The sequence below is a fragment of the Castor canadensis genome, chromosome 10, assembly GCF_047511655.1.
Source record: "Castor canadensis chromosome 10, mCasCan1.hap1v2, whole genome shotgun sequence".
Lineage (NCBI taxonomy): Eukaryota > Metazoa > Chordata > Mammalia > Rodentia > Castoridae > Castor > Castor canadensis.
Window position 1 is genome coordinate 102,667,672 of NC_133395.1, and position 23,080 is coordinate 102,690,751.

General features: G+C 41.8%; 1 protein-coding gene across 16 annotated transcripts in view; it reads left to right on the forward strand.

The window, feature by feature from the left end:
* The window catches only part of Thrb (thyroid hormone receptor beta), a 407,107-nt gene extending 386,614 nt beyond the window's left edge, over window positions 1-20,493 (forward strand). For all 16 annotated transcript variants that reach the window (XM_074043809.1, XM_074043798.1, XM_074043802.1 and 13 more), the window contains 3 exons: window positions 4,105-4,251; window positions 10,145-10,403; window positions 15,558-20,493. In XM_074043809.1, the coding sequence (XP_073899910.1) occupies window positions 4,105-4,251; window positions 10,145-10,403; window positions 15,558-15,799 (648 nt within the window). In that variant the 3' untranslated portion in view covers window positions 15,800-20,493. The remainder of the gene's footprint in view (window positions 1-4,104; window positions 4,252-10,144; window positions 10,404-15,557) is intronic.
* Window positions 20,494-23,080: the final 2,587 nt, after the last annotated feature.

Sequence of the window (23,080 nt, forward strand, 5' to 3'; positions counted from 1 at the left end):
CTTCCTTTGGCATATCCTTTCCTTATGTAATGACCATAAATCTCACCAAGTCTTTCTCTGTTTACAAGCCTTCAGTGCACTTAGAGTAAATCTGCCTCCCCCACCATAGTCCACAGTACCTAGTACGATGTGACCCTGCCTGCCTTCCCCCACTAATCCCATGCCACTGCTGAGTTTTAGACACATTGTCCTCTTTCCTGGCCTCAAGACTTTATACTGCTCTTCCTCCAGCTCCATGGAAGGCTGTCTCTTTGATGTTCTTCAGGTCAAAGCCCATACAGCGCTTCTCAAAGGGGCCTTGACCCCACCCATCTCCTGACCTGTCACCTCCAATTTTAGCACAAACTAACACTTCAGTGAATGCATGTTTCTTATTTATTGCCTCCCTTCCCTCACTATTATGCAAGTTCCTTGATACGTAGTTCATTGATGTAATCTCAGCATCTAGAACTAGACCTGGTCCCATAATACCTTCTCCATAAATACATTGGTTCAGCTGGGCACTGGTGGCTTACGCCTGTAATATCAGCTACTCAGGAGGCAGAGATCAGGAGGACTGCAGTACAAATCCAGCCCAGGCAAATAGTTCGTGAGACCCTACCTTGAAAAACCTTTCACAAAAAATAGGGCTGGTGGAGCGGCTCAAGGTGAAGGCCCTGATGAGTTCAAGCCCCAGTACCATAAAATATATATAGATGTATTCATTGGTTCATTCAGTTAATTAAGCATTCTATCCTCTGCCATTTGGTTCAATACCTGTACACCATAGGGAAAGACACATAAGTGATTCCCTGCCCATTGAGAAGTTCATATCTTGACATGTACCTATCTAATTATGAAAACTGATATTAATAAATGCTTAATGCCACAGGACGATAGACGTGGGCTACTTCAGATGAAGTAGACATCATTTTAAACTGAGGTCATCTGGCAGGATGTCTCAAAGAAAGGATTCAAGTTGGGTCTTGGAAAATGGGTGAGAACTGGAGTGAACAAAGATGAGAGAAGTGGGGGCTTCAGAGAAAGAAAAAGTGCAGAGAAAAAGCAGCAGTGAAATGGGAAAGTGTAAGTCAAGTTGTATGGAGACACAGCAAGATTGGCTGGGCTGGCCCAGGAGGTCCATATATGGCAAAGAGGACAGAAGTCAGGGTAAGAGTTGGAAGTCTCCCCATGAGAAAGGTAAGGCAGCTGGATATATGAGGACAAAGCAGGCCTTCCCCACAGGTCTCCCTGTGACTATGGGCCAGAGACTTATCATCAGTACCAGAGAAGTTTCAGGTGCATAAATCCATATTGTAAATATGAAAAAATATATTACATGTGATGTGCAAGGCTGTGTGAGATATCTAACAGATTCAAGAAGAGTCAAATTACATATTGTCCTCACAGATGAACAATCTGCAGTGAAGTCACAAAAAACGATGCATACTCACTTGATTTCCCATACCTGACGTTAACTCATATTAAGTCATAGATTTGTCTTTCCATTTTTATTCTAGTATCTGAGATCCACTGTGGAGACAAACTTTAATGATATAAAAAATGCTTTTAATTTATAATAGTTTTACTTTAGCAATTGTATTTGCCATTTAATATGCAGAGACTTAAAGGTAAGTTTTTTTTCTACCCTGTTTTTCAACAGAAAAGCTTGTGAAGTTACATTTGAGAGGTTACATTTAGTTAAAGCTTCCATATTTCCTTGCATAATTTCACTCCTTTTTCAAATCTTTGGAGGGGTCACAGGTGGAGGTTCAAATACCTAACATACCCACAGATTGAATGGAAATGATTACAGATCAGTATTAAATCATGAGCATTTCAAAGGACACTGAATTTACCATTTAAATACAATCAGATTAGATCTAACAGTAGTTAATGAGGAGATACTTGGATCAGCTAGGCCAAAATCATGTTAATGGAATATTTTTATTTTTAATTCCTAAGAAATGTTCTTCCACATAAGGCTGGCCACAGTGGCTCAAATCTGTAATCCTAGAGATCTGGAGGATCGCAGTCCAGGTCAACCTGGGCATAAAGTGAGACCCTGACTCAAAAAATAACCAATGTGACAAGGGACTGGTAGAGTGGCTCAGGTAATAGAGCACCTGCCTAGCAAGCACAAAGCCCTGAGTTCAACACCATTTCAGACAAAAAAAAAAATGTTCCTACATATATGTAGAATATATATTATATATTAATAACTTTTATATATTTCCTGCGTATATGTAGAATATATGCTATACATTAAGAACTTTTATATAAAATTCCCACCTTTTAGAATGTGTGCCCACATTCCTTTTATCACTTGATCTTTGCAACAGACTTGTGAAATAGACAGAGGAGGTAAGACAAGCCTCGTATGCAGGTTGAGAAAGAATCAAAAAGACCAGCAAAGGCACCTAAAGGATGCAGGGACCAGCACTGCCAAAGAAAAAAGATGTATCTTTTCCCTTAGCTCAACCAGTGAGAGAAGGGGAGAGACAGAAGGAGCTACCTGTGAGGTTATTTCACTCATTCCATCCGCATCCAGAAAGGCTGCAAAATCAGAGCCTTCCATGGACTTGCTGTGCCAATAGTTATCCCAAAACACCACCATTTACTATGAAAACAGGACAAAACCCAGGTTCCACCCAGTCATTGCCACCAAAACAAACAATAAAAATATACAGAAGGACCCCTAGATAATGCACAAGAGCTCAATACCACCACCATTTGCCACATAACATGACACACTTCACCATCTGCCCTGAGTTGGGCTCCTCCCACTGCCTTATGGGGCCTAGCTACTCCTGTCCGGGATGTGTGCTGGCAGCATCTGCTTTCCTTCTGCTAGAAGTGAGATGTGAGCACTAATGGGAGCTGTGGGAAGAAAGATGGTCACTGGGTTGCTCTGAGCTGGACTTGGTTTACTGTCCTCAGAGTGTGGCCCTAGCATGTCCTACAAACTTGTTAAAAATGAAGATTCCCTGGCTCCACCCCTGCCTTACAGGAATCAGAAACACTGGGTAAGGGCCCTGAAATCTGGTGATTCTGATCACAGTGGAGTTTGGTACCATGGTGTCAGGCCAGGGTCTGGCAACTGTCAATGTCCTTGTTGTTAATCTGCGGGTGAGGAGTTCCATCCTGCTCCACTCATTCCTAGCATCAGATCCTCCTCCTTTCTCCTGCTGCCCTCCCCACTCCATGTCATGGGTGCTAAGAGAGACAAGGCCTTGTTCCTGTCTATTCATTGTGGCTATAGGCAAAGGTGCCCACCATCCAGCAGGCAACTAGTCTCTGTGATCTCCTTGGTGACATTCACAACCTCCTGGATGAGAGCTGGAGAGGCTGGCAAGGACAGTGTTAAGAGGAATAGAAAGTCTGCCATCACGGAGTAAAAGCCTTGCCATGGGGTGGGGTTGCAGGGTCAGGGCCTGGGTTCTATGGGGTGTGCCTCACCCCTGCTGTGCTCATCTGTATATCTGGGTTTATGTCAGGGCCACCTGAGATGGATAGGGTAGTCCCCCTCATGCTCGGCTGAAACCACCTCAAACAGGAGTCTGTAAGACAGACAGAAAGGAACTTTCTGTGCCCATACGGTGCCCACCTCCTCTACAGACACATCAGAATGTGCCATGCTCTGATCTTTTTTGGGGGGAGCAGGGAACTGGGGTTTGAACTCAAAGCCCCATGCGTGCAAGGCATGTGCTCTACCACTTAAGCCACGCCCACAGCTCTTTTTTGCTTTAGTTATTTTTCAGATAGGTTCTTGCATTTTTGTGGCCTTGGACATCGATCTTCCTATCTATGGCCTCCTGTGCAGCTAGGATTATAGGTGTGTGCCACCATGCCCTGTTCCCTCCTCTTCTTCACCTCCTCTCCTCTCTCCTTCTCTGGCAACAATCCTGTGAACAATGTCACTGGGACCTGTTAAAGCAATGGCCAAGACATACCTTTGCTCAAAGAAATAAATGCTGTGAAAAATGTTCTGTTTGTTAATAACAAGATAGAAAGCAGAAACTAAAGTGGATGTCAGCTCAGAAGAGATGTCTGCCACATAGGAACTATGGGAAGCCAACCTGTCCTCAACACCTTCGTTAAATCGTTCTTGCTTCTTCCCCACAGCCGGAAGATATTGGACAAGCACCAATAGTTAACACCCCAGAAGGTGGGAAGGTCGACTTGGAAGCCTTCAGCCATTTTACAAAAATCATCACACCAGCGATCACCAGAGTGGTGGATTTTGCCAAAAAGTTGCCTATGTTTTGTGAGGTAAGGACATTGTTTCTCCTCCTGTATTTTTTTTATCATAGTCCCATCAATTTCCAGGAATACTGGGTGTTGTTTATAATATAATATTAATTAGCAGGAAATAGACATTTGAAAACACTATCAGTTTGTGGTTCCCTGCCTTCTCTGCTCAGCTGTCACTCATTATCTTGTCCTCGTGAGGGCTATGGAGATCCTTCCATGGGCCTGACTCCAGGCAAAAGGAAATAAAATCTTAGTGACCACACTCAAATTTGCCCACCGTAAATCCAATCCTTTTATTTTATTAGTATGTAATAGTTGTACAGAGGGGATATATTGTGGCATCTTAATCAGTTAAACCAATCCTTTTGCTAAATCTGCAGGTTAGCTTTCATTAACTCCATTTTCCAGATGAGAAAATTAAGATCAAAGAGATAGTGAAGTTATCCATAGTACCATGTTTTAAACCATAAGTAGTACAGTGGTTTAAACTTCAGTCTGTATCGTTTCCACAACACATCCCAGCAAGATGGTGTGGTGGTCGGAGCACAGCCTTTATAGTCAACAGTGTGGGCAAGAATCCAAAACAAACTTTTAGTGTCTTCATACCTCAGTTATTTCATCTTGAAAATGGGAATCATAATCATGTCTGCCCCTTAGACCTGCTGGGAGGTTTGAAGGGGAAAATGTACCTAAAGGACTGGAACTATGCCTGAAGACTTCAGCTGCCGATGCTACCACTGTTTCACACATGGCACTTCCCACTGCCTCCAACTGCCCACTTTTGAACCCAGTGAGGTTCTATTTTCTGGATAAATTTCCCTTTGAAAAAGTCCGTGGGGTGCCAATCTATTGCTCTTCACACCTTCAGGAGGACCACCTGCTCCTGTGAGCCTCTTCCGTAATCTCTCAGAGTAACGAGCAGCTCTAGTCTCAGCTACAGAGAAGCTGAGTCTCCTGGCCTGGAATGACTCCATGCTGCCTTGGCTTCCAGCTCACTTGTGCATTTGAGTTTGCAATAAGGGAAGCCCAGCTGGAATAAGAGTGACTTCAGATATCCATGGGGACACTTCTCATTGCCTATTTTGGAGCCTTGACAGAAGCCATAACTAGAAGGACAAGGCAGTAGCTTCAGGACACACACAAAACCTGACCTCCAGACCTAGCTGAGAGAGAGAACAAATTTGCCTTCCTCTGACCCCCAGACTCCCTCTGACCCCATATGGCAGGGGTCAAATGTCTTAGTCAATTAAGATTGTTATAACTAAATACCATAGACTGGGCAGCTTAAAAGCAACAGAAATTTCTGACAGTTGTAGAGCTCAAAAGTCCAAGATCGAGATGCCAGAAGCTTCAGTGTCTAAGGAGGGCCTGTTTCTTTGTTCATTGACTGGTGTTTCCTTGCTGCTTCCTCACCTGGTGTAAAAGATAAGGGAGCTCTCTGGGGTCTTATTATGAAGACACAAATCCTGTCTGTGACAGCCCTGCCCTTGTGACCTCCCTTCCTAAAGGTCCTACCTCAACGACTATCACCAGCAGGGATGTAAGTCTGGCCCAGTGGCTCAAGTGGTAGAGCACCTACCCAGCAAGCATGAGGCCCTGAGTCCAAACCCCAGCACCAACAAAAAAAATATCAAGACTTTGACTATAACTATCTAGAAATTTTAGAGGAACCTGCATATTTTGTCCCCAGAACCAGGCCCCTGCTGTGTACCCCCAGGGCTGCAGTAGGAACAACTCATACCTCACCCCTGAAATGAGTTCTAGGGAAGGAATCTGGACATATCTGTATTTGGTGAGGAACTTCCTATGCCTTTGATATCTTTTTAAAAATTAATATTTATGAACATTTTGGAGGAAATTACAAAAGTAGTACATATCCATACAACACTGTAAAGGTAGGAATTCATGATAAAACTGCCACATGATAACACTGCCAGCCTATTTTTGGTCTTTTTTCAAGTATATGTGTGACACACATATACATATATATGAAATATGAAATATGTTAATGAGCTATACCATAATGAGCTATACTTTCAATCAATTAACCAACTGTTTAACATTTTATTAGCAAGTAAGGTGCACCTCTTATATGGGTGCAATTCATAAATTCATCCCCAGTAATCAGCACCAAGATTGAGGAATGGGAGGTTGCCTACAGCCCAGTGGATCAGACTTTACTCTCAATGGACGTGCCATTTAAGCATCCTTTCACAAAATGATTTTCAGTGGTCACATAGTTTCCTTTAGGTTACTTGCTTTCACTGCATCTGTAATTCTTTTCCAATTTTTCACTAATAAAAATATGCTGCAGGGAATATCCTGGCAAGTTGCCATGCTCACATCACTGATTTCTAAGGGTAAATCCTAGATGTGGAATTGAAGGCCCAAGGTACAGTTAGGTTCCTTTTGAGGTCTTCAACACATGTTGCCAAGTTGCTTGAGAGAGGAAGTATCTTCTTGCACCTCTGCTAAGGGTACTTGTCTCCCCTTGCCAGCTCTTAGTGCCATCTTTCTTTTACATTTGTTGATCTTGTGTACCTGGGACTTTCTGGGTCCTCTCTCTTGGGCTGTGTCACTTGGCATCCAATCCTTGGGGGCTAAAGAGGAACTCTGTTGAGTTTACTACTTCAAGCCATCCTGCCAGTCACATGACAACCACCCTTCAAATGCAAGCCAGAAATGTTTTCTTTAAAATGAGTGTAAAGTTTGGTAACCAACCCCTGAAGAGATATTTTAATTAAAGAAGGAGGAGGGGAAGAAGCCATCTGCCCCACAGTAACAGACACACTGTGCACTGTGTCCATGACATGAATGAGGGTCAACATGGAACTTTCCAAGCATGAGTTATGGGGAGCTTATCTCTCCAAGTTTACTTAGAGATTTAAGGTTGCTTCATTGTCATCATTTCATTTCTCTTTCAACTAATCATTGTTTATGGAAACTTAGTCATATCCATGGTACTTCATGGTATTTTATAGTCTCCAATTTACAAAAAAAAAAAAAGTGGTAGGCACTTTTACAACAAATCCACATAAGTCTCCAGTGTTCAAGGCCCCCTGGGCACCAGCTGGCCTTTTACACTCTCTGTGAAACCCTAAAAAGCGTAATGAACTGTGCAGGCCCTGAGCTACCCAAGGAGTGGGATGGAGGTCCAGGTGGTCTTGAAGGAAGGGGACTCTCGTCAGAAGCAGTTTAATGCATCTGCTGTTCAAACTGTGTGCATGGTAATTATTCTGCAAAGATCCTGCCAATTCACCAAACCAGGCTGGTGTGACACCCCAGGCTTGCAAGATCTAAAAATCATTGCCAGCAGAGCTGCCAAAACAACACATAAGAACCATTTGCTGAGTGCCCGGCATCTGTGCTAATCAACCTGAGTGATGCGGTGGTAAGAAGACAGGAAGCCTGTGGGAGGCCCCTGAGCCTCCGCCTGTCGGGCCCTTGTTGCAGCAGTCTCACAATGAAAGCATGTAGCAGGTGCTTCATACTCACCATGTGTTGAAACAAATCTCACCAGGATCCTGTAAACCCCTCCTTAAGAAAAGGCATCTGGCCCAGTTTTTAAAGCACTGGTGATCCTTTACAAATTCAGCTTTTACTTAACTCAACAGTTAATAGGTTTTAAAAAGAAAACTTCTACTTCAATGAGACCTGATCTCAAAGGTGAAGCTTGCCCAAATTTGTCTATTTTTTGACAGATATTTTTTTAAGTAAGTGGTTTGACTTGATTAGAAAAATCTCATTGCTCTTCTATTCCAGGGGTTCTCAAGATTGGGGTCCAGGCCCAAGTGCAGTGGCTATACCTGTCATCCCAGCTACTGGGAGACATAGGTAGGAGGCTGGAGGTTCAAGGGTAGCTCCCCAAGGCTAAAAGTGCTGTGGACAGAGTACCTGCCTGGCAAATGTGAGGTCCTAGGTGAGGTCCTGCCTCAGAAGCATTTACCTTGGACAAATGCAAACACTCAGAGGTTGAGCCAACAATTTGCACTCCTGGAGCCCTCGAGTGATCGCAAAAGGGCTGAAATGGGACACAGTTGCCCTGGGCATTCAGTCAGCCTCTGCTCACTTCAGCCCACTCCCCCTCTCACCTGCAGAGGCTCTATCCAAGCACCAGACTTCCTACTTCCTGCCACACTCTTGGTCCAGGAATCCGAGGCTGTAATTGGGGAGTACAAGTAATAACCTCAATGAAAGCAAATCACTGTGATTCTTTTTTAAAAGGGTAGAAGGAAGGAATTCACATGTATGGGATCTCAGAACCAGATATTAAATGAAAAGTCATTCTGTAGAAAAATATAAGCAAAATAAATGGTAAGGTGACTATGCCAAGCTAGTGAAAAATAGGAGCTACCCTGTGTTTTCAGTGTAACTCAGCAGTATTACTTTCACCATTATATAATAACCTGAATTGGATGAATAAAGTGTTGCCAAGAGTGTTTCCCCAAAAGCAGTTGCAGCAGCTTTATTGAAGAGGAAGATATTGTGTATAATTCATATATTCATTGTTTATGAAAACTTAGTCACATCCATGATTTTCCAAAGTGTGTGTTCTCTTCTCTTGGCAGTGGATTCTGACAGTGATGATGTTTTGACATCCATGTGACCCAGCACGTCATCTTCTCAGTGCGTGTTACGTCCCTGTACGCTGTAAAGATGTAAATCTTGGCATGAAGCCCAATTCATCAAAAACACTTATTAACTAAGAGCCTCGTAAATGACCTTGATAATGGCATTTAAACTTCCCCCCTCCAGAAAATAAATTTCTACTTTTATTATTTTGTTTAGCAACATTCTGTTTTAACATTTATTATGAATGTTATCCCATTATCACAAATCTTAATTAATAGAGTGACCAAGGGAGCTGAAAATGAGATTATAACACTGGCAAAAGGATCTTAGCATCTTGGGTAATTGTAGTGTCTGAGTACTGAAAAGAACATAACTAGGAAGGATCCAGAAAGTCTGAATTCAGGTCTCACTTCAGCCCTTGACTCACTGAGTGACCTTGGGCAAAGTTCTTATCTCTCTGGCCCTTGTTTATGACATGCATCTGTCCGACACCTTCAAGGTCTGTACCTTTTAAGAGATTTAAGGAGCAAACTTTGTTCAAACAACAAAGGAGCAGTGCTACCATCTAACCAGTAGAGTCAGCTGTTAACTAGTGGTACTACAAGACATAAACTAAATTCTGCTCTTATGCAGTTACCAGGTGTAGTCATAATAAAAATCCCACGCAAAGGGATTATTAACACAGTTTCATGCATCACTATAATATCAGTTAGAGATGTGTACTACCATAAAAGAAATGCAAACATCTGGGCATGTGGTACATGCCTGTAATCCCAGCTACTCAGGAGGTGGAGATCAGGAGAATCATGGTTCAAGGCCATTCAGGGCAAAAAATAGCAAGACCCCCGAGCTCAACAAACAATTCAGGCACAATGATACATGCTTGTCCTCCAAGCTACACAGGAGGCACAGGTGATAGGATTGAGGTCTGAGGCCAGTCCTGGGCAAAATACAAGACCCTATCTAAAGAATAACTAAAACAAAATAAATAAATAAAATGTTGGAGGCATGGCTTGATAGAACACCTATCTAGCAAGCACAAGCTCCTCAGTTCAAACCCAGTTCCACAAAAAAAGAAGGAGGAAGAGGAGAAAGGAAGGAAGGAAGGAAGGAAATACAAACTACTGAGTTTGAAGTTGGCACAAAGTACAACAAACTTAGAGTTAAAAAATGATGATTAAAGGTCTACTGCTACTTAGGGAAGGGAGAATCTCGGGATCAAAGAAAACAGGATAAATGTTGGTTGCGGGGTGGTTCCTGTGGCTTTTAAGACTCTTCGTGTTGTTCCTGGCTGACTCTTGTCCCCTGCTCGGTGCTGATGTGGGCTGCTTCTTTTTAGCTGCCATGTGAAGACCAGATCATCCTCCTCAAGGGCTGCTGCATGGAGATTATGTCCCTTCGGGCTGCTGTGCGCTATGACCCGGAGAGTGAGACTTTAACCTTGAATGGGGAAATGGCAGTGACACGGGGCCAGCTGAAAAACGGAGGTCTTGGGGTGGTGTCAGATGCCATCTTTGACCTGGGTATGTCTCTGTCATCTTTCAACCTGGATGACACGGAAGTAGCCCTCCTTCAGGCTGTCCTGCTGATGTCGTCAGGTGAGTGTCCTAGACTTGCTGTGGACATGAAAAGAGCTTTGACTTGTCTGGTGCTCATTCAAATCATGTGACAAGTTTTCAATCTCCTTAGCTTCAGAGTCCTCTCCCCCAGTGAGAAATGAGGGTTTTGCCAAAGGACTGGAAACTAAACAAGGATGTCAGGTGTCTGATGGGTTATAGGGAAAAAACAGAGGTACTGGAAACTTTATGAAATAATCCATTCAATAGGCACTACCCAGCCAACTCTGCCTCCTTCTGGTTTTGTGTATACAAGATACAGTCATGAGTGACTGTACCACTCTGTGTTAAGTTCTATGTGTGGAAACCAACCGCCAGAGGTAGAATTTGCTCATGGCTCAGATACAATTTAAGTTTCAGTTATTTACTACTGTACAGCAGCCAATCCCAAACTTAGTACCTTAAAACATCCAAGATGACTGAGGTTGAGGCTGAGACATGAAAAACGGCTTCAGACATCTCTGTATGCAGACTTTCCCCTTGCCAGGTAGTCAGACTTCTTACAATGCTGTTATAAGAAGTTTCAGATCCCAGTCTTTAGTCAAATAGCCTCACTTCAGCCACATTTGATTGGGCCAACCAGTCAAACTCCAGCCCTGACTCAACAGTCCACCTCTAGATGGGAGGAATTGAAAGAATGTGCACTGCCTCCACCCCACCACAGCTCACTACCAAAACCCAATGGGCAAGGCAGTGATGCTGACACTTTGTTTATCCTTTGTTTTTCATGTCATAATAAGTAAGAAATACAAAACACATCACAACTATATAAGGGAAGCTTTTAGAGTCATCCCTAGCATGTCAAAGCACCCTTTTGCTGGTCATTAGCACTTGTCATTATTACTACCTGTTTCTTTGTCCATAGCTCCCCTGGACTGGTTGTCTTCTGAGGACACAGACATGTCTAATTATACACTTAAGCTAGGCCAGAGTTTAGTTGGATTCAGTAAATGTTTATTAGGTATGGCAGAATGCATGAATATAATGTCAGTCACAAGTACATTGGGAATCCTTTATAGAGTTGATGCTCTCTGGTGTTTTTAAACTGATCTAGAAATTTATTTCCTACAGGAAATTTAGATATGACAGACTTTTTAAAAGGTGATAATTTTAAGTTATTATTTTATGGAAAATTTCAACTACAAATAAATGGAATATCACAATGAACCATCTTGGAGGCAGTGGTAGACAGACTCTATGGAGGACCCCATACTCCCACCTTCTGGTTTACACCCTTGTATAAACTCCACGTTGGTAGAACCTGTGACTTGCTTCTAACCAACAGAATACAACAAAGGTGATGTCACCCAATGTGATCACACAGGTCACATAAGATTCCTACTAGTAGACTTGCTCTACAGGCTCTCCTTGCTGGCTTCCTGAGGTAGGTGCCCTTGTGGGGAAAGTTCATGTGACAGGGAACAGCAGGTGGCCTCTAGACCTGAGGGTGGCCTCCGGTTGACGCCAGTGAGCACCTGAGCCCTCAGTCCTTCAGGAGAGTACAGTGCGTCAGAGAAATAAGACTGGAAGCCAATCTAAGGGCTCTCTGTGTGACATAGCTTCTCAGACTTCTGTGACATTTGAAAGAAATTTAACTACGTATGTGAGAATTATATTCATAGAGGACTTAGGTAATTTTTAGCTGAGATTTTAGTGGCACGAAGAGTTTTAAGTAACATTGACTCACACAGTGACAAAGCTATTTCTTTTACAATTTCTTTCTGGTTGTTTCTCCTACAAAAGGCAAGGAGAGTCTGACTTTAACACCTCTCTAACACTTGTTCCCCTCCCCTTTTGACAATGAGAGAGTGACTGCAGACAAAAATCTTCAGCAGGACCCCTTAGCTTTAGTAAAGCTTTATATTTAGTAAAGTTTGTGTCATGTGCCCATTTTCATGATTATCTTCTGTTTATGGCAAAGGGACTTTTATTATGAATAATATAGTGTTTCCTCTGTAGTAAGTCAGTTCAACAGATGAAACAAACGAGCAGAGTAAGTAAGGTAGATAAAAGGAGCAAGTAGAGATGCAAATGCGTCTGAGAAAATCAACTTAAAGGAGGAAAAAGCTAAGTGTGGTGGTACATGCCTATTCTCCCAGTTCCTCAGGAGGCTGAGGCAGAAGAATTGCAGTTCAAGGCTAGCCTAGGCAGCTTAGCAAGACATTGTTTTTTTTTTGCTTTAAAAAAAGGAGAGAAGAGGGACTTGAGGTGTCACTCAGTGGTAGAGTGTTAACTTAGCATGCATGAGTCCTGGGTTCAATTCCTATCACTACACACAAAAAAAGTTTCAGTCCATGGTCAGCTGGCTTCCTTGTTTTCAGGCCTATGGTGAGGTAGAACATGGTGGTCTAGAAGCAGAGAGAGAGAAGTGGTGTCCTGGTAGAAAATCCACCCTTCAAGGGCATGCCCCCAGTGACCGACTTCCTCCAACTAGGCCCTTATCTCCTCAAGTTTCCACCACTACCCAATAGACTACTAAGCTACAAAGACATAAATAGACTGATCCATTGATGAAGTCAGAATCCTTAAGATCCATTCACCTCCCAAAGGCCCCACCTTGAACACTGCTGCACTGGGGACCAAGCCTTCAATATATAGAGATTTGGAGGGACATTTAAGATCCAAACCACAGCATCACCAAACACTGCCAAGCAACCCACCCCAACGATTTTTTTCCCCAATTCTCTGATTTTGTGAGACTGTCACTGTCTGACAGTTGTATGACATATTTTATAACTTTTAAATATTCTCTATCCTACTGATATGGGCACTTTTCTCTAACACTGTCAGAACCAGAAAGGTATCATCAGACATTGCATATTTAGCAAAGGAAATTATATGTAGAAGTGCCAAGGCTCCAAATCTTCCCCAGCCTTGTCATCTAAGCCCACATTCTGCTTGGCATTTCTGTTACACCGTGTCTCAGGTCTAGTCCACAAAGCCTCTTGCAAGAGCAACAACTTCTAGATTCCTTGGTCCTGCAGAAAGCAAAAATGGAAAAAATCCAAAGATACTTCTTTGAGGTCTTTTTCCCCCCTTTGGCTGTTCCAGGGTTCTGAACTCAGGGCATCACACTTGCTAGGCAAATGCCTGCATGACTGGGATTAGACATTTGCCATCATCCCCAGCTTGTTTGGTGACATAGAATCGCACTAACTTCCCCCGTACACACCCTCAACCCTGCTGGCCTCAAACAGTGATCCTTCCAATCTCTGCCTCTCAAATAGCTGGAGATTACAGGTGTATGCCCAGATCTTTTGTTTTAAGAAGTTAAAAACAATCTTTGTCTTTAAAATGTTCCTGTCTTCATAAACCTGTTTAATATGATTTGCTCATAATCAAAATGTCAGTCTATTCTCTCTATATCATTTATGTGACCATTTTATCTTTATCACTCATCCAAAGACAGTTTTAATGTCACAAAACCCAAGTCATTTTTTTCCTTTTAAAGAAATATAGCCAAAGCATTATTACATTGATTTTCTATTTGGGTCAAAACCTGAAGGATCCTGGGGAGAATTCTTGTACTCAGTGCTAGGGGAGAGGAAGAGATAGGGAGAGAGGTAGTGAGGAGATCCATAGAGCAGCATTGTCACATATGAAGGACAGCAAAATTACAAAGCCCAAGTTGTCATTTGAACCAAATGAGGAATCCCTAAAGCCCATATGGTTTATTTAGACTTGGAAGGGTGTTGAAGACTTTAGCCCTGGTTCTTCCTTTCAGATGAAGCAGAACTCTGTAGATTCTACTACTGCAGACACAAGATGGCTATAGATAGCAGTTCACCTAAAGGCACAGTACTCCCTTGTCCTCTGAGGTTTCATTTTCACAGTTTTAGCTGCTTGCAGTCAAACATTGCCCAAAAATAATAAATGGAAAATTACATAAATAAAAATTCAGAAGTTTTAAATTACGTACCATTCTGAGTAGCATGATGAAATTTCACAGCGTCCCATGCTTTCTCTCTTGGGTTGGGAATCGTGCCATTGTTCAGTGACCATGCTGTATTTGGCACCTGCACACTGATCACTTAGTAGGCACCTCAGGTATTAGATCCATAAAAGTGGCATCAATGTACATGTGTTCAAGTAACAGTGCCCAAAGCACAAGAGTATTGGCTCTGGCAATTTTCACATGCCAAAAAGTTCTTCCTTAAAGTGAAAAGATGCAATATTTTGGGGAGAGAGAAACTATATTTACATAACTTTTATTATAGTATGTTGTGATAACTGCTCATTATTGTTGTTAATCTCTTCCTGTGCCTAACTTATAAATTAAACTTTATCACAGGTATGTATGCATCACACACACACAAAAAAACCACATAGTACAACCAGCCCTCCATAGCCTCAGGTTCTGTGTCTGCAGATTCAACCAACTGCAGATTGAAATATTTGGGAGGAAAAAAAATGCATCCATACTGAACTTGCACAGACAGTTTTCTTTTGTCATTCCCTAAACAATACAGTATAATAGCTATTTCCATAGCATTTTCATTGCCTTAGGTATTGTGAGTAATCTAGAGTTGATTTATTTACAGTATATGGTACAATTGCTTAGGTTATTTTATAATGAGGGACTTGAGTATCTTCAGACTTTGTTATCTGCAGGGGTCCTGGAACCAACCCCCACTCCCATGAATACTGAGGAACAACTGTGTAATTAGGGTTTGGTACTATCTATGGTTTTAGGCATGGGGATCTTGGGATGTGTCTCCATGGATAAGAGGGGGCTATGGAATAAGGAAGAGAAAGGGTGGTTCACTGAAAGCTTGGCAAACAACTTAAGATATTGTGCTTCTTTGTCTTCAAGGAAATGTCTTAGAGCCTAGCCTTCCTCCTTCTGCCTCCAGTCTCTTCTCATATCTCCCCTTCTTTCTACATATTTGAGTTTGTCCTCCTCTCTCCCAGGCAGACACTGTAAACTCAAAATCTTGTCCCTTGTGCAGAGTATGGCAGCTGTTTCCCTAGGAAGGAGGCTCAAAAGGGGATCTGCCTAAACTAGAATTGTTTATCTGAGCAATGAACTGCCACTCCCTGTGTCTCAGCCATTCCTAGGAGTTGCAAAGTCCTGGACCAGGCAGGCCTCCTCCTTTGTACCTCTGAATTCATACCCATCTTCTTCTTCCCCCTCAGATCGCCCAGGGCTGGCCTGTATTGAAAGAATAGAGAAATACCAAGATAGTTTCTTGTTGGCCTTTGAACACTATATCAATTACCGAAAACACCACGTGACACACTTTTGGCCAAAACTCCTGATGAAAGTGACGGACCTGCGGATGATTGGAGCCTGCCATGCCAGCCGCTTCCTCCACATGAAGGTGGAGTGCCCCACGGAGCTCTTCCCCCCTTTGTTCTTGGAAGTGTTTGAGGATTAGACTGACTGGATTCATTCCCATAATTCCTACAGCACTACTGGGTGTCATTTCATTCCATTGCCTCACTCTTTTTTGTTTGTTTCTTTCATTCTCTGTGTTGGAAGGGATTGTTTGGGGGTAAAGGGAGGTAGTCCTTGGCATAGACGTGGATGAAATTGCCCTTTGAATGAGGGTACTTGTAACTGTTGCATTTTGTTCTCCAGTCCTTTGGTGTGAATGCTTTGAAGGTTTTATAGCAGAGTGGTGGGGTGGGAGACAATCATTATTCCACCAGCACCAAACCATCACCAGCTCCCATCTGTCCCTGGTCAGAGACCTGAGAAAGCCAAATGGCACTGCAGAAGATTAAAGAAGCCTTAAAACAAGACAAGATGATATGACCATCTTGATCCAGTCTGGATTTTTTTTTTCAGGGCTCAGATTAGTAGAGCATAGGCCACCTTTAGTTAGATGTGGCTTTTGGCTTTTTAGAGAAAGATTGGAACAAATTTTTACTATTCAGCAGAATGCTGTTTTCAGCACTCTTATTATCTCCTAGCGGCCTAACCTGGAATGTATGGGAATGTTTGTGTCCTAACAAATCAGCTGTCCTTTCAATATCATTTTTGTAATTCTATGATTTAATTCAAGTTATACAAGGGTATTACTCAAAGATGTGCAGGTATTGACTGATTAAGACCACAAGGAAAACCATTTACTTCAGTGAGCCCAAAGAAATTGGAAATCTTCACCAATGTTAGTGATTCTGCAGTTTCCAAAAATTCAGTGGTATTGCTTCACAGCAGGAAGGCTTCTCCAGGAAGACTTGTCCAGTGAGTTTAGGCTCACAGGGCATTCCCACAGGAATCAAGCCTGTTTACAGGGCATTGTCCTGTTTCAGTGGCATCTGACCTGTCACCTCCCATGCTCCTGAAGTTATTTATCTGAACTGCGTCTTTGCTGAGCTGAAAACAGATTTCTCTGTGGATGAAATCTTCTAATCAAGGAGAGCTACAAAGCTAAAATTTGAGCCTTGTTGGGAGGCATTCTGGGGAGAGATTGGCACAGTTGCGCTCAGAGTTGAAGGAAATGCAGTACTCACATACAATGGTTGACGGATGCCTCCTTCGGGTCTTCTTAAGCTTTTGTTTTATTCATAGATATTTCCTAGTCCCCTTTTCCCTCTGATTCTGAGGCACTAAATAGCTTGACTTTCTCTAAACAACACTGGCCATAGCAATGATCCTCCTTTTTCAGCATTACCTTGACAGATACTCAACAAAAATCACCTGCAGACCATGTGTGGGGACATTCTCTTACCTTCCCTGCCCAATCTCCCCTCTAACAACCTACATGGAGTAGCTGCACCCAGTAAACAAATGACGACATCTCATCACTTCAACTTCAAGAAAATGGGCAAAGAATGTACCCATGCAACTGAATGTATCTCATTCTTCACTGGCATAGTAGATGTAAACTATTCCTTGCCTACCTTTTACTGCCTTATCCTGAAAATATTGGGGAAAATAAGCCATATCAGTAAGATTTACCTAAAAACAAAGGAATGAAAGTCATTGTGAAAACCAAGTGGACTGATTTTCTTTTAGGTTTGGTGGAGCATAACTGGCCTAGAAATCAGGGTGCTGGAGTTCTAGTTTGTGCTCTGCTGGCTGGTAAATTTAAGGTCTTAGGTCTTGGTTTTCTTATCTGGCGAATAAGTCATGATCTCCAAAATTCTTCTCACCCTCAATATTGTAAGAATTTTAAAGGGGGTATGATGCTTATGATTTCTTTCATATTCAAATTTCTTGCTTCATTAGACAAAAATATGGCCCATTAGCGGTTAAGAAATGTATAGTTGATATTGTTTCAAAATAAGAGTGATATAATACTTGTCAACTGTTTAGAGGAAGGCAGGACAGCCTTGGAAAAGGAACAGTATTGAAAATCCCAGGTATGACTGGAAATAATTGAGGAGGTGGAAGCAATTACTGGCTTCTGGGAAAAAGAAAAGAAGAATATCACTATGGAACTTGAAGAGAATAAAATGGTAAGTGAAGTTCAGAGGCAGATTCCTTGCTTTGACTTTCTACAGACCATTGGGTTTGTTGTTTTTTCTAAGCAGCCCCTAGCCAGTCTCCTTACTTTGCTTGCTTTGTTCACATCTCAGCTCCCTCTATTGACTCTCCTTGAGGAACTCTCTCTCTCTCTCTCTCTCTCTGAAAAACACTTAGCACTTCTCTGCTCCAGGGTAACAAGTTTGCCATGTTGGGCAAGTTTTCATTCCAGAGGGAAAGGGAAGAAAGCAAGCAGATGGGGTGCTGGACAGGATCATAAACTCCTGGAACATCAGGGCTTTCAGGGAGAGGTTGTTCGTTTGCTCAACAGGTTCCCCAGGACATCAGACACCGGAATTCAAAGGTCAGTGTAAGCCTGATCTCAAGTTAAATCAGAATACTCTGGGGAACTAACCACTATTGGGCACTGGCCAAATGGCACATTCTATCTACAGCAAGCCAGCCAGCCCCAAGCAAGGTTTGATCCTCAGATCCTTAAATGATTGCCTTAAATAGGCAAACCACTGGTCTAGAAGTCTTGTTGAAGCTTGGATACCTTGGACTGAAGCAGTACAAGCTTCAGAGTGCTTCAGATTGAAAGGAAAAGTGTTAAGGACTCAAAGGATCATGACCCTGGTGGAGAGAATGACTAAACTCACTCCTGAAACTGGGCTACTTAGGGCATCTCAAGACTCATCTCATAAAACTCAGTTGTAAGGGATTTGCTCCCAATTTTTTAAAGCATTTTTTGTTACGTTGTCCAGACTTTCCAATCAAATGTGGACTTGCTGGAAGGAGCCTTCATACCGGCCCTCACCATGCGGGGGCATCCCAGTCAAAGAGAACATACACATCCTACTGGGGTTCTTCTTTATAAATCACTCACTGTGGGGATGATTGGGGTGGGTGCACACACCGTGTATGTGTGTGCATGTGTACGTACAAGTGTGTACATGTGTGTTTGTACCCTCAGGTGTACTTTGCTCTCCAACTTAGATGTGCAGAACTTGCAGAAACTAAAAAGAGTAAGATCTTTGCTTCTTTATGATTCTGCTGAAAACACCACGTGCCGCCTCAAAGCTTTTTCTAGTCAAATGAGCCTCGGTCCTCAATGACGCATGCACTTGATGTGTAATGCCTCAGCCCAGTGCTGTCCACTTCTGTGCCCCGAGTGACACCACCTCGGTCTGCAGTGCAGTCCTCAGAGAGGGCAGCCAGGCCCAGCTCTGTTCGCACAACGCCACTGTCGTTGCAGCTCCGTGAACAGGTGCACAGGTCTTGGCCCTCCTCAACACAGGCCCCCCTCCCCCCACAGACTCGGCCTCCATGGCACTGCTGAGAACCCTCAGAGCACGTCATTGTCGTGATACATCTTTATTCTGTGGAACTCTAACCTATTTGTGTCATGTTGAACTTTTGCTGCATGAGTCCTAAATTATGAAATCAGTCTTATGGTTTTTGAAATGTAGCCAGAATTTGTAAGGCTAAACCTTTTTCATGAACTTAATTTAAATGAATAACCAAGCCACAGTTCCTCCTCAAAGGGAGAGTGCTGACAGACATTTGAATCTCTGCCCTTTCCAAGTGGCAAAGGCATCAGGTTCTCAAATAAGCTCATAATTTTTCCTGTTATTTTAATAATATGGAAATATTAGCATAGTGTTTCTTTTCATAGTGATAGCCTATAATCCATATTTAAATTTTATAGAGAAGAAATTTTATTGTACTGTGATGTAGATATTTATTATCCAGGTAAGGATTTGCCCGGTGTGTATTTTTTACAATTGAAACATTTTACTTTAATCTTTAAAAAAATATACATTTAAAAACACACACAAAAAAACAGACTAGGGAGGGAAAAAAAAGGTTTGGCCTTATCACAGAATTTTTACTGTGCTGTATAAATATTTGCAAATGCAAAAAGTGTGCATTTCTAGTGTGTTTCCACATTAATGCCGCCTTCGAGAGCAATATCGTGCAGGTAAAACGCTGTTTGTGGCTTTCTGTCGCACAGTCAAAGCTGACCCACCTTATGCACAAGACAATCAGATATAACTCTGCACTCTTCCAGGTGCAGACAGTACTCATGTAGGTTATGGAGCACAATGTAAGACAAAAGAAGACACTTCACACGTATATTGTTGATAGGGAGATTATCAGGGCATGAATGAGCTGACATAACTTTATGCCACTTCTTTCTTTTGGATATTCTTTATGAACCTGGAATCTTTAATTTCATCATAGAGCCAAATTAGTTCTCCATACCTTCTTTAGAGAAAATTTTTTTCACCTATAATGTTTTCATGCCCTAAAAAAATGCTACAGCTTAAAAAGAGATTTACAGTCATTGAAAGATTTGTGTTTTGCAAACAGTGTTAAGTGATATTGCTAAATTGGTAATATTTTTTTCAGCCTAAAACTCTGTTGAAATCTGTGATCAAAATGTTTTAAACTATCCAAAAAGAAAATTTGTATATTTGGGAAAAATGGATTTTTACATAGCTTTTGTATGCAGATATTAAATTGTAATTATGAATATAGTGGGCATAGATAAACTCATAAGCTTAAATTCTAAAAAAGAGAAAAAGAAAAAAAAGAGAAAAAGCTTATAATGGATGTACTTTCTTGCCTCTTTCTTTAAATATTGTTACTTCCTAATTGGTGCAGAGTTGCCTACTCTTCCCACCTCAGCTGCTGACAAAAGGAAGGAAACAAGGGTGTAAGGCATGAGTTTCACAAATAAATTCATTTTGGAGGAAATTATGGAGGGAGGGGAGGACAGAGGTAGAAAATGATGGGAAAATTACCTCTTTAGGAGGCTCAACAGAGGTGAAGTCAGAAAGAGTTAGTGTTTTTGCAACTCAAGGACTAAATCCATCTTCCTATCTCAGAGTATTCCAGAATATTGTTAAAAGAATTATTACTAACAGCAATTACCAACGTATATCTCAATCCACATTGCCCTGAACACATTAATTGAGACTCTTTCTATAACAAATGACAAAAAGCTAAGTCAAACTGGCTTTGAAGCATAAAGAGAATTATTAACTAAAAATTTGAAAATTTGGAGATATAATATCTCCAAAAGGGTTGAGGCAGAGTTGGATTTGGATGCTCAGTTGATGTCAGAAAGCTCCTCTCTTCACCTCGCCTTTATATAGACTTCATGTTTACATAACCTTTCACTTTACAGTGCCCTTCAGTAGCTCCAGGATTAGCCTTACAACTCCAAATATAGTGGAAAGAAGTTTCTTTGCCCCCCAAAAATTCCAATGAAAATCCTGGACCTAATCCTCACCCTGGACCCACCCTGAGCCATGTGCCCATCCTTGAGGAGGGCACATCCTTTGAGGAGGAGGATGTGCTAATTAGCTGAATCCTTTTGCAATTTTGGAACTGAAGGAATAATCAGCCCTATCTAAACTATGGATTGAGTCAGGGCAAGGGTGATTCCACAAAGACCATTCTAAGTCTTGCTGCTATAAGAAGTAGGGAAGGATGATGGGCAAGCAAAAGCAAAAAAAAAAGTGGTCACAGGGAAAGTTAAGTCTGGAAGCATATCCATTTTCAGTACAGCATTAGGGTCTCCTCAGCACAGAGGAAGCTCAGTACATATGACCAGGTCATGAACCAAACACTTTCCAGAAAGAGTGTTTGATCTCATCCTCCCTGGCTCATGGAAAAGGCCAGTCCAGGTAAGATGCAGCAAACGTTTATCATTTCCCAAGTTTACATCAATGCAAAGGACTATTTTCTGAATTCTTCCACTCTTTATTCAGAGAACTGAGTATAATTTTAAACATTATGTACCTTCCAACTTCACCCTAATTAACGTGTTAACCTCCTTCCCCCAAAAAAGTCAGTTAATTTGTTCTATTTTGGAAAGAGTATATATATATATGAAAGAGTTATATATATTCATATATATATTCATATATATATAACTCTCATATATTCATATATATTTATGAACATATATATATGAATATATCTTCCAGGGGTGCAATTTGTAACTCCTTTCCATAAGCAAAGTCAATCCCGACTTCATACAACTATCAGCTAGATCATGCTAATAATCTCAACTGAAAAGGAGCCAGAGGACAAATTTGGCTTGCTTCTCCATCCTCACAATGACAGTTTTTCTAGTTCCACAATTAGCTACTCAGGACCCTTTAACTTTATCCATATGTGGAATTCTTAACAGGTTCATGGCTACACACAAGTTCTGACACATTAAATGTTATTCAAAATAAATCAAAACTTGTTAGAACTACTGAAATGTAGGATTTTACAGATGTGCTTTGAACATGTATCTCAGAGAATCCACAGGCTACCTGATGAAAATGGACCATGTTGCACTCTTTAAACTCAGGGTATGCTGCTGGGTTGGTCACTTAGTACCAAGCATAAGTAATCACTCAGTTGTACAACATCATCTTGTAAGGGGCCATGTGAACCACTGCATCTCAGCATAGTTCGTCTGGGAGTAGCTCACGTCTCTTATTATCAGACTGGGGTTGACTACTCCCTTCCACTTCCAGGTAGTACACACTTGGCCACAGGGCAGGTCTCAGGATCCTTCATGCTTCAGAAGCAAAAGCAGTCCCTTAAGTGGGAAAAGGCCTCAACCTCTGATGAAATATGAACGACAACTCTTCTTTGGAAATGTTTTCCACTCCCCTTCCTAAACGGCTCATCTACCCCAATTCAAAAAAATACATACAAAACAGGCTGCTTCACCTCTCCTTAGGTTGTGTCCATGGAAAAACCATTCACTGGTGTTGCAACATAGAGAGTAGTTTCTCTACAGGGCACATTCGTGATCCAGCTGGCTTCTAGGGGTGTCAGGCTAACAAGAGGGCATTTTGTTTTGCTAAGCATTCAGAAGTCAAGTTTGTGAAAGCCAAATTGCTCTGTATGACAGAAGGAGAACAATTTACAGCAATAGAGGTGGGAGACAAGCAAAGATGACAGAGCACTTACATTTCAAGAGGTAGAAAACATGCTGTAACACTCTTGTCTTTAGATAATTAACCAAATCATTGGTTAATGCATGGTGTAGCAAATTACTTGGGGAAGCAAATGCAAAGGGACAGTCAGGTTTCATGTCGAAATGGAACTGGAGAGCCCCAAAGCAAATGGAAAATTAACAGTAGTATGATTTCCTATAGGACACAATCCCATATGATTCTGGGGGGTACTCTGTTTAGTTTTAAAGAAACGAGAGAAGCAGTTTCACTGACTT